At 41.9% G+C, this 11,861-nt stretch overlaps 1 protein-coding gene across 1 annotated transcript; it reads left to right on the top strand.

The window, feature by feature from the left end:
* Positions 1-51: 51 nt before the first annotated feature.
* Positions 52-2,361, top strand: CA3H2orf74 (chromosome A3 C2orf74 homolog). The gene is made up of 5 exons (XM_060605110.2): positions 52-197; positions 291-484; positions 715-828; positions 930-1,110; positions 1,887-2,361. Exons 2-5 carry the CDS (start codon positions 369-371, stop codon positions 2,106-2,108), a joined length of 633 nt encoding a protein of 210 aa, XP_060461093.1. The 5' UTR covers positions 52-197; positions 291-368; the 3' UTR covers positions 2,109-2,361.
* The last annotated feature ends 9,500 nt before the right edge of the window (positions 2,362-11,861 follow it).

The following is an 11,861-nucleotide window of genomic DNA, read 5'->3' as shown; positions in this document are numbered from 1 at the left end:
CATGATTCTATGATGTCATTGAAGAGAAAAGAATGGGGAGCTGGGCTTGGCTCCAGCTGCTCCAATTCCTCTCCTCTGGATTCTTGATAGTTTTTGGGGTGAGGGGAGGTGAGCTGAGCCAATCCCACGTGTCCCAGCTCAGTCTCCCCTCCAACCACCTGAGCCCCCACCATATTTATGGAGAGAAATTAGCCAGTGTGAGTCAACTTCATTGAAACAAGCAGAGCATCTTTTATGAAGTGGATCAAAAGGACAACAATGAAAATAGCCTTGTGTTCTTCTGTTTCTAGAAAACGTAAAGAACAAGAGAACTACATTCAAACTAAGCTGGAAAAGAATATTTGCATGATCTGTGACTGTGAGAGTAGATGAGTCTTCTGGCTAATCCTCTGGCCTTTGAAATCACCGCAATCACTTTCTTCATCCTCCTTCTAATTTGCTTCATTTGCATCCTCCTTTTATTGGTGGTTTTTTTATATAAATGGTATAAATCCATGCTGATTAATTGGGATCAGATTTCAAGTCATGCTAGCAAATGTATCTAGAAATAATCTAAGTCAATTTATGATAGAGCCAGTAACGCCATAGCTACCTACTTTGTCCATTTAGGAATTTTAGGAAATCTAATTTCCTGTTTAAAAGTGATATTCTATGCCAAGCATTCAATTCGAGCCATTCTCCTTTTTCTGAATTTTTTTGCTTATTCATTTTCAGTTTCCAAAGCAAGAAAGATGTACAGACAGAAAAACGCCCTTGTGCAGATGGTAATGGAGGTGAAGGTTGTTTAGCTGCTAATGTGGAGGCGAACATTTCAAGAGACCAAGAAAAGTAAGTCTGTATCGTAGAATGTTGTAGAAAGTCATTTTGGGGTATAGCAATGGTGGCTAACACGCCTGAATTTCTAAAAATCCTGCTGATCGATTATCTAGGACTCTCCTGACACAAATCATAGACTTGAACGCACCCATGAGGCCTGGCATTCTTGTCCAGAGACGGAGTAAAGAAGCGTTGATCACACCCTTAGAAGAGAAAGAAAACATGGAAGAAGAGGGGGAGGACATAGTAAGAGAGAAGCAAGAACCTAAGAATGCTGAAGGAAATGGTCAAGAGGTGACGGACTTTTCTACTCTCAAGGGGCTGTTTAGAATTTGTTTAATTGAAAAGGTGGTAAATGACTTGGCTGGGTCCAATGACATGGCTTTGCCTGCAACTTAAGTTTTTACCTGAAAGGAGCATCGTGTCTGCAGTCATCCAAACCATCTTCTTAGCTCATCAGTCTGTGTTATTAAACCAGTCATACGCGCCAAATCTAGACACTTTCCCATTCTTTACTCTTACATTTGTGTTGTTCCTAATAGTTCCCCTTCATTGTGCTTTCCCCAGAATCCTAAGATCTCAGAGCTGGAGGAGTCCTTGGAGATCATCTAGGGATCCAGCCCTTCCATGTTACAAATGAGAAAATGAGATGAATTGCTCAAGGTCATTCTTCCCCCATAGCCAAGCTCAGGACCAGGCCTCACGCCCCCGTTTTGGTTCCAGGCTCCTTATACAACAGCATACAATCACCCCTGCACCTTCTCGAGCTCCCTGTCGGGGCTCCCTGATAGGGACAGTTCACATCTTCCCTTACACAAGGCCTAAGCCCAGAGGCAGAATGACAGTGCAGGGGGCTCCTTTGTAACCATAGAAATATGAAAATGAGATCATGATGGATTACCGCTGCTTTCCTGTATCACTTAGAAACACTTCTTCTGTTTCTCACGAACAATGCTTCTATATTTAATTTAAAATATAAATTAAATTAAAAATATAAACTTAGGTGTTTTAAAGAAGGGCTTGTTGCTTTCATAAATTAAGCATTTGACTGTTGCCCCATTCTCTTGCAGGATGATGATTTGCAAAAACCACCCATACCTGTCACCAGAAGTCAATCAGCTGTTGAAAACCACAGAAGACCTTTAAAAGGAGTGACATTTTCTAGGGAGGTAATTGTTGTGGACCTTGGGAAGGAATACCCGAAACCTCAAAGCTACCCTTTAGAACATAAAGAAAGAAAATTAGCTCAGAAAAGTGTGGGTAAACGAAATGTAAACTTAGATGAACAATGAGATGACTGGGGGTACAAGATCATGATGAAATGGCAAAGTATGGGGAATTAAGCAAATACAGATAGTATTTTACCTTTGTGCAGAAACAAGTGGGCTACATGCAAAATTTTTAAGTAAAATACCCAGAGCTTGAATATAGTTTTTTTTTTAACTCGAATCTGAGTTCAAGAAATGTATTGTATTAAGTGTCCTTAAAACACTATCTACTCAAACACTGTTCTAACATGTGAATAAAGTTATTTGTGTTTGTGCAGATGTCTGTTAGGCAAGTCATATTTAAGGGGAACTTTGGGGATAGCATGTTTTTGATGCTGTCATCACAGGCATTCATGACCAAATGACATTACTGTTATCATCATGGAAACTTCCAATAACAAGGACTAGGATCTCCTACCACATAATCCCTGTTGAACTCAGTCCTCAAACCCTTATTGTACTGACAACTGCTTTGGGTTTTTTTTTTTTTTTTAACGTTTATTTATTTTTAAGAGAGAGAGTTAGAGCATGAGTGGGGGAGGAGCAGAGAGAGAGGGAGACACGGGATCTGAGGCAGGCTCCAGGCTCTGAGCTGTCAGCACAGAGCCTGACGTGGGGCTTGAACTCATGGACCGTGAGATCATGACCTGAGCTGAAGTTGGACAGTTCACCCACTGAACCACCCAGGCTCCCGAACTGACAGCTGCTTTGTAAGATTGCTAGAAAAAAACCCTACCGTCACCAACAAAACATCCTGTTGCTTCAGGCAAGTCCTGAGTTTACACTATTCTTGATTTCACTAGTTTAAAATCTGCTGTCCATATGTGGAATAAGATAGTATAGGCCATTAAATCATCCAAACTGCTGCAGTAAACATTGTTAAATGTGTAAGAGGCCATGAGAGAGATAAAAAGCAGAAGGGGTGCCTGGGTGGCCTAGTTAGTTAAGCTTCTGACTCTTAATTTTGGCTCAGGTCATGATTTTGAGGTTTGTGGGTTCAAGCACCGCATCGGGCTCAGCACTGACAGTATGGAGCCTGCTTGGGATTCTCCTTTTCTCTGTCTCTCTCTCTCTGCCCCTCCCCCAATCACTGCTCATGTGCGCTCTCTCTCTCAAACTTAAAAAAAGAAAAAGCAGAAGGGGCGCCTGGGGGGTGGGGGGGGGGAGGCTCAGTCAGTTAAGCAGCTGACTTCAATTCAAGTCATGATCTCGCAATTCCTGAGTTCGAGCCCTGCCTTGGTTCGAGCTGTAAGCTCAGAGCCTGGAGGCTGCTTCAGATTCTGTCTCTCTCTCTCTCTCTCTTTCTCTCTGCCCCTCCCCTACTTGCTCTCTCTCTCTCTCTCTCTCTCTCTCAAAAATAAACATTTTTTTAGAAAGCAGAAGACAGAAGACATAGCATTTGATTCAGGGTCTAGCACATTGTCATGTGTATGACACATGCTCAATGTTGAGTGATTGAAAGAGTAAGTGATACATTTAGAATGTGACTAATTCTAAATGAAGAGTATTGACACACTTTGATATTGAGAGAAGTCCTTGTAGTCTGGGGTTGTTCCACTGTGAGAAGGAACTTAATGAATGGAAGGATTGGATAATACAAGCAGAAGGAAGAGTCTTTTTCAACTGGGGAAAGGCATAAGCCAAAACAAAGTGAGAATGTGGGTCAAGTTTGGTGGACCCCAGTTACCTGGGGCTGTAGGTTGTCATTGAGAGTTGAGAGAGAACAGTGAAGTGTAGTGAGGAGTCAGAGTAAGGTCACTCTTGGGATTCTAGGCTGGAGGTATAGGGTGGAGAAGGGATAAAAGCAGTATGGACTTCAGGGAAGAGGGGGAGATGGTCTACAAAAGTATTCAGAGCCCATGAGCTCTCTACCAGCACTTAAAAATCTGGGTCTTTCACCTGATGATAATATTAAAATTTTTTTTAAATTGTGGCAAAGTACACATAACATAAAATTTACCATCTTAACTATTTTTAAGTGCATAGTTTAATAGTGTAAAGTACAGGGGCACCTAGGTGGTTCAGTGGGTTAAGTGTCCAACTTCGGCTCAGGTCATGAACTCATGGTTCGCGAGTTCAAGCCCCGAGTTGGACTCTCTGCTGTCAGCACAGAGCCCGGAGACTGCTTCAGATCCTCTGCTTCCCTCTCTCTCTACCCCTCCCCTGCTCATGTGCTCTTTCTCTCTCTCAAAAACAAATATTTAAAAATAATAATAGTAATAATAAAAATAAAAGTAAATGGTGTAAAGTACATTTACCTTGGACAACCACCACCACAGAGCTCTTTGCATCTCGCAAAACTTGTAACTCTGTGCCTAGTAAGCCTAATCCTTCTTTCAGCCTGCCCCAACCCCTGGTAAGCACCATTCTACTTTTTGTCTCTATGAATTTGATTACTCTAAGTACCTCATATAAGTGGAATCACAGTATATGTGATTATTTCACCTAGCATGATATTCTCAAGATTCATCCATGGGTCAAGAACTTCCCTCCTTTTTAAGAAAAATTAAAGTATAGTTAATACAATGTCACATTAGTTTCCGGTGTACATCATAGTGATTCAACAAGTCAACACATTATGCGGTGCTCACCACAAGTGTAGCTACCGTCTGTCATCACACAACACTGTCACAATACCCTATATTGTACCTTTTATCTCTGACTTATTCATTCTGTAACTAGAAGCCTGGACCTGCCCCTCTCCTTCACCCATTTACCCATCCCCCCTCTCTCCCCTCTGACAACCATTAGTTAGTTCTCTGTGTTCCTGGGTCTGTTTCTGGTTTTCATTTATTCATTTTGTTTTTTAGATTCCACATAGAAGTGAAATCATGTGGAATTTGCCTTTCTCTGACTGACTTATTTCACTTAGCATCATACCCTCTAGGTCCATCCGTGTTGTCACAAATGGCCAGATCTCATCCTTTTGATGGCTGAGTAATATTCCACTGTGTATATGCGTATGTGTTTGTGTGTAATATATACATACACATCTCACATCTTCTTTATCCATTCATCTATATCTGTGCACACTTGGGTTGTTTCCATATCTTGGCTATTATAAATAATGCTGCAATGAACATAGGCATGCAGATATCTTCTCAAATTAGTGTTTTCACTTTCCCTGGGTAAATACCAAGGGAATTACTGGATCATATAGTATTTCTATTTTTAATTTTTTGAGGAACCTCCATACTCTATTCCACAACGACTGTACCAATTTACATCCTCACCAACAGGAACAAGGGTTCCTTTTTCTCTACATCCTCACCAACTTGTTATTTCTTATCTTTGGGATTCTAACCATTCTGATAGATATAAATGTATCTCTCATTTTGGTTTTGGTTTGCAGTTCCCTAATGATTATTGATATTGAGCATCTTTTCACGTGTCTATTGACCATCTGTTTGTTATCTTTGGAAAAATGTCTAGGTCCTCTGCCCATTTTTTAAAAGGATTATTTATTTTTTTGATGTTGAGTTATATAAGTTCTTTATATGTTTAGGTATTAGGCCCTTGTCGAATATATCATTTGCAAATATCTTCTCTTATTCTGTATTCTCTCATTTGTTTTGTTGATGGTTTCCTTCAGCTGTGCAAAAGCTTTTTTTCTGGTGTAGTCCCAATAGTTTATTTTTGCTTTTGCTTCCTTTACCCAAGGAGAAATATCTAGAATAATGGATGGATGTCAGAGAAATTATTGCCTATGTTTTCTTCTATGAGTTTTATGGTTTCAAGTCTCACATTTAGGTCTTTAATTCATTCTGAGTTTATTTTTTGTGTCTGGTGTAAGAAAGTGGCCCAGTTTCATTCTTTTTCATGTAGCTGTCAGTTTTCCCAGCACCATTTATTGAAGAGACTGTCCTTTCCCTATAATATAAAGAATTCCCTTACTTTGTAAGCCTGAATAATATTCCATTTGTATGTACCTACCACATTTTGTTTATCCATTCCACTTGTGTTGCTTCTTTTTTCTTGTGAGTAATGTTGCTGTGAATATTTACATCTTTATTTATTTATAAATTTATTTATTTTGAGAGACAGCACATGTGCATGAGCATGACTGAGGGAGGGGCAGAGAGAGGAGTGGGGAGAGAGAATCCCAACCAGACTCTGTGCTGTCAGCGCAGAGTCCAATACAAGGCTCAATCCTACAAACCATGAGATCATGACCTGACCTGAAACCAAGACGTGGATACTTAACCAATTCAGCCACCCAGACACCCCTATCTAAAATTTTAATATAAGACAATTCAGAGTTATGTGGATGATGATTTATTGGTGTGTATTCCTATATGATGTCATGGTTTCATTGACCATATCTGCATCTGTATTTAGGGTACCAAATTACTTTGTCACAAGCTGAAGAGAAAAGATTAGAGGAGGAATTAATATGTAAATCATGCATCTATGTCAAATGAAGACCAATTTCCTGGTGATTGACTATACTAATTATGGTTTTGTAAATGTTCCAGTAGAAGAAAATGGGATCATTGGCCATCAGTGCCCATGGTAGTACAGGCACACGGAATTTCCAGTAGGTCATTGGTGCCACAACTATGGGGTGAACAGTAGAACAGTCAAAGAACAAATGTTAATTTGTATTTTATTGGTTTTATGCTTTTGTTTGTATTTGATTTGTAAATTTGTTTTGTCTTCTGGTTGCATGAGAGCTCTAAGGATTAGAAGTTGATACCTGGTTTCATGTTTCTACATAGTAATGGGAGGGGGCAGAGGCATGAGATTTTTCCTCCAGGATTAGGTTATCAAGAGTAGCAACCAGAAGATAAATGGAGATGGCTCTAGGGACAATTCAGGTTTGAAGGATGAGGATCCAGGATAGGGAAGTGGCAGCACACAAGGAGATTATGAAGAGAGTAACGAATGTCAGTTTCTGGTGAGATGTGGGAGGAAAATGAGGAGGGCACCAAGATGACTTCTGAGTTGGGATACTTGAGGGACTGTCAGAAATAGGAAAGTCCAAAGAGGGGACTAATTGGAGAAAAGAGATTAGCTGGTTTTTAGATCTGTTGAATTTGAGGTATTTGCCAGAAATTCAACTGAAGATGCTCAGTGATCAGTAAAGCTTTCAGAGTCTGTTTCCATCTCCTAAGCCATGGATTCAGTGAAAAGTTGAGCAATTCTTTCTCAATGCCTAATGGTGCTTCTCTTGCAAACTTGCTACCTTTCCTCTTTAATTAGCTGTTGACCCAGGGACTGTCTTCAAATGACTACTCCAAGCTGGACACATCATCCAAAAGCCAAAAGGGAAACATTTGATATTGGACTATTAAAAAAAAAAAACCAAAAGCCTTCTGTTCAGCAAAAAATAACATCAAAACGCTGACGGCAAACTGGGACGATTTTTAGAAAAAAAATTTTTATACTGAAGTAATTTCAAATTTACAGAAAAGTCGCAAGAGTAGTATAAAATCGTGTGCCTTAACTCAGATTCCCAGGTTAGCAGTGTACACATTTGTTTTATTATTCATAGTCTCCATGTATACGTATTTGTGTCTTGTAAGCATTTGAGAGTAAGACGCAAACATGCTGTATCATTTACCCTTAGTACTTTAGCCCATACTTCCTAAAAATTGGGACATTCTTCCATATAACCACAGGTCGACCATCAGTTAACACTGATACACTATTGTCATTTAACCTACATTTGAGATTTGCCAGTTGTCCCATTACATTTTTCTAAAGTCCAGGATCCAATTCAGAATAACGTTTTTCATTTTGTTGTGACATCTCTTTGATCTCCTTCAATGTGGACCAGTTCCTCAGCCTTGCCTTGACTTTTCTGACCTTGACCTTTTGAATATTGCAGGCCAGTTACTTTATAGAATGTCCCTCACTGTTTGGGTCTGCCTGATGTTTTTTTCTTTTGTTTTAAGTTTATTTATTTATTTATTTTGAGAGAGAGGATGCAAGTGGAGGAGGGACACAGAAGGAGGAAGAGAGAGAGAATTCCAAGCAGATTCCACAAGGTCAGTGTGGAGCCCCACTCAGAGCTCAAACTCACAAACCCTGAGATCATGGCCTGAGCCAAGACCAAGAGTCAGAGGCCTGCCTGATGTTCCTTTATGATTAGGTTCAGGTCATGGATCTTTGGCAGAAATGTTCTAGAAGTGATTCTGTGATCTCAGTGCATCATATCAGGAGGCATGTGCTCCCAATTTGTCCCATAGATATAATGTAATTTAATTTTTATCACTTGGTTAAGATGGTATCTGTTGTTTATTTATTTTTTTTTTTTAACATTTATTTTTGAGACAGAGAGAGACAGAGTATGAACGGGGGAGGGTCAGAGAGAGGGAGACACAGAATCTGAAACAGGCTCCAGGCTCTGAGCTGTCAGCACAGAGCCCAACGCGGGGCTTGAACTCACTGACCGTGAGATCATGACCTGAGCCGAAGTCGGCCGCTTAACCGACTGAGCCACCCAGGCGCCCCTTTTAAATTTTTTTTTCAACGTTTTTTATTTATTTTTGGGACAGAGAGAGACAGAGCATGAACGGGGGAGGGGCAGAGAGAGAGGGAGACACAGAATCGGAAGCAAGCTCCAGGCTCCGAGCCATCAGCCCAGAGCCTGACGCGGGGCTCGAACTCACGGACCGCGAGATCGTGACCTGGCTGAAGTCGGACGCTTAACCGACTGCGCCACCCAGGCGCCCCTAAAAAAATATATATATATATGGTGTCTGTTGGATTTCTCCACTGTAAAAATAATAAGTAGTTTTTACTTATTGAGAAAGAATTTTAGTTGGCATTCTACTAAAAGGTAGGCTTTCCCTTCTCTCCTATTCATTCATTCATTCACTCACTATATTACAACTCAGTGTGAGGTATAGATTGGCACATGGATGGTGCCTGAGCTGTGCAGTGTGATGCTCTGGAGACAAGGCCGGGGCAGAGTCACAGCTGAGTGGCACATCCAGCCCTTGAATTACTACAGATGGCGATGCCCACGGCCTACAGAGAGAAACCAGGAGGGAAATAGGAGGAGGAGCAGGTTCAGGGAAGTGGCGGTGAGCCAGAGCTTATAGGTTATTCTCTAAATATCCATTCTACCTGTCTTTTTTATAGTAACAACCCCCTCCTCCATATTTTCTCTAGTGGCATGTAAGTTCTGGCCATTGAGGTAAGCGTAGAAGTGATGTCTGCCACTTCTGAGTCATGCCCTTAAAAGAAGAGAGGCACCACCCCCCTTTTATCTCTCCTTATTCCTGCAGGTAAGGATATGGGAGTGGTTGTAAAGCCGTCTTTGACAAAGCAGATCGTTGGCTACAGGAGTCGCCTTTGGCTTGGCTGGGAAACCTAGGCTAGAATGTCAACTTAGGAGATTTGGAGTTTGGTGGTAGCGGTGTATTGGAGTAGAGAAAATCACAGGGAGGCTGAGGAGAAAACAATGAAAACATTTATCAAGTGCATCCTACATGCCTGGAACTGTTCTAATAGCTTTAGTTGTATTAACTTCTTTAACTTCACACTGCCTATGAGGTTGGGTGGCAGACACTGCTAGTTGTCCCCCAGTATCTATTTTTTCCTTCTTTTTTGGTAACAGAATTCCCAAATGTGGTCTGGGCTTGTGGCAGACTAGAATAAGGACTGTATTTCCCAGTTTTCCTCCCTAGGAAGTACCATGTGACATGTTATAGCCAACAGGGTCTAAACAGAAGTGCCCAGCTGTGTCTTAAAGGTTGAGGGTAGGGCACCTGGGTGGCTCAGTTGGTTGAGTGTCTGAGTTCAGCTCAGGTCATGATCTCACCGTTCATGGGTTCAAGCCCCACATCAGGCTTTCTGCTGTCAATGCAGAGCTTGCTTCAGATCCTCTGTCTCCCTCACTCTATGCCTCCTCCAGCCTCTCTCTCTGTCTCAAAAATAAACAAACATAAAAATTTTTTTAAAAGGTTGAGGATGTATATTGGCTCTCTCTTCTTCGTGCTGGTTGGAATATGGATGTGTTGGGGGGTCATCTTGAATCCTGATGTGGAAGCCCCATGTGGAGGATCGTTGATGTAAGCTCAGGGCTCCAATGATTGCATAGCATCCATATTTGCCATGGACTGCCTGTTTTTACATGAGAGGAAAATAGCTTGTTCGGTATTATTTTGTTACTGCTATTTTGTTACTAGTAGTCGTATCTAATTATTTAAATAAGGGGTAACACCATCCCCATTTTATAATGATAAAGTACAGAGAGGTTAGGAATTTAAGTGGTGGATCCAAGACCTGGGTCCAGACATCGGGCTTCCAGCCTGCCAGCATGGTCTCACACTGCTGCAGGAGAAAAACCCAGCACACATTTACTTAACTTTTGGTGTAAAAAGACTTAAAAAAAAATTTTTTTTTAATATTCATTTTTTTGAGAGAGAGAGAGACAAAGAGACAGAGAGCAAGTGGGAGCAGGGCTGAGGCGGAGCGAGACAGACACAGAATCCAAAGCAGGCTCCAGGCTCTGAGCTGTCAGCACAGAGCCGGATATGGGGCGTGAAACCACGGACGTGAGATCACGACCTGAGCCGAAGTCAGACACTTAACTGACTGAGCCACCCAGGCGCCTCTAAAAAGCCTTTTTCACATTGGCTTTCACACTGTCTTCAAATTGTCCTCCTTATAGGCTTTTTTTCCCCCCCAGTTGCGTTTTACTGACGAAGATGCTCAGGCCGAGGCCTTATGCGGTGGGTACCGCCTCCTCCCGCTGCCGGGCTGCTTGGCCTTGTTGGGTTCTCTGGGGCGGGAGGCTCATGGCGCGTATATTCCTGGGCCGCAGGTGCAGGGGCTCATACTTCTCACCCTCGTAGAATTGGCTGAACTTCTTTTGCTGAGCCTGTTTAATGACGGTGGGAACACGAGCCATGGATTTGCAAACAACTCGAATCTTGGAGCGCTTGGAAGCCACATTGCCTGTCACTTAAGCGACGCGCAGCTGGGACAGTGCCTCCTTCAGCTCTTTTAGTTGTTTAAGCGGCAATTCCTTGTCACCAGGGTCTCGCCTTAATCTTGGCCTTGGCTGCGCAACCCACCGCTGCCGCCCCTGCTCTGCTCCACGTACTCCGAGGGAAAGAAGCGGGGGTGGGGGGGCGGCTCATTATAGCCTGATTGCCCACCATGTTCTCCTTCCCCTAATTACTTTCCCATCTTTGTTAAAGCTTTTTTTCTTTGGCTTGGACCTACCTCTCCCATCTTCTAGCTGTCAAAATTCCATCCATCCTTCAAAGGCCCAGTTCCCTCCTTTCATAATCCCTTCAATGTCTTCCTTTACTCTTATGAGTTTATTCACTTACCCAATAGTTACTGAGAACTGTTGTGTGCTAGGCACTGGGGATTCTCCAGTGAGCAAAGCGAATCAACAGGTAGTTGTAAGCTGTTGTATTTGTCTTTGTGTTTGCTACAGCTGTGGTTTTCCAATTAGAAAAAAAAGCAACACCTTAGTGTAACCACACACACACACACACACACACACACACACACACACACACAGAGACACAGAATGATTTAAGGAACAACATTTGCCTTTATCATACGGAATCACTCCAATAATTTAAACTCTATTCTATTTCATTAAGATAAAAATGATGGCAGATGCCTACTGAATTGATTTTATAGCCTAGGTAAATAGGCTGGAACATTCAGGTTTGAGAAGTATGTTTCCCTTTTTTCAGTCATCAGATGTTTTCCCACACTGCAGTGTGTGCTGGCATAGCTTTGGCCTTGGGGTGAAGAGGAGGAAGGGCTCCTTCCTCATGGCTAGCTGGTGGGTGAAGGGAACAT

The sequence above is a fragment of the Panthera onca genome, chromosome A3 (assembly GCF_046562875.1).
Source record: "Panthera onca isolate mPanOnc1 chromosome A3, mPanOnc1 haplotype 2, whole genome shotgun sequence".
Taxonomy (NCBI): Eukaryota; Metazoa; Chordata; class Mammalia; order Carnivora; family Felidae; genus Panthera; species Panthera onca.
This window is presented reverse-complemented; position numbering and strand designations above follow the sequence as displayed.

What these genes read in the sequence shown, in the direction of transcription:
- CA3H2orf74 (XM_060605110.2), top strand. Translation starts at nt 369, where the DNA reads ATGAGTCTTCTGGCTAATCCTCTGGCCTTTGAAATCACCGCAATCACT. An exon ending in ATTTCAAGAGACCAAGAAAA is followed by an intron (nt 829 to 929) that starts GTAAGTCTGTAT and finishes TCGATTATCTAG; the next exon opens with GACTCTCCTGACACAAATCA. An exon ending in CTGAAGGAAATGGTCAAGAG is followed by an intron (nt 1,111 to 1,886) that starts GTGACGGACTTT and finishes ATTCTCTTGCAG; the next exon opens with GATGATGATTTGCAAAAACC.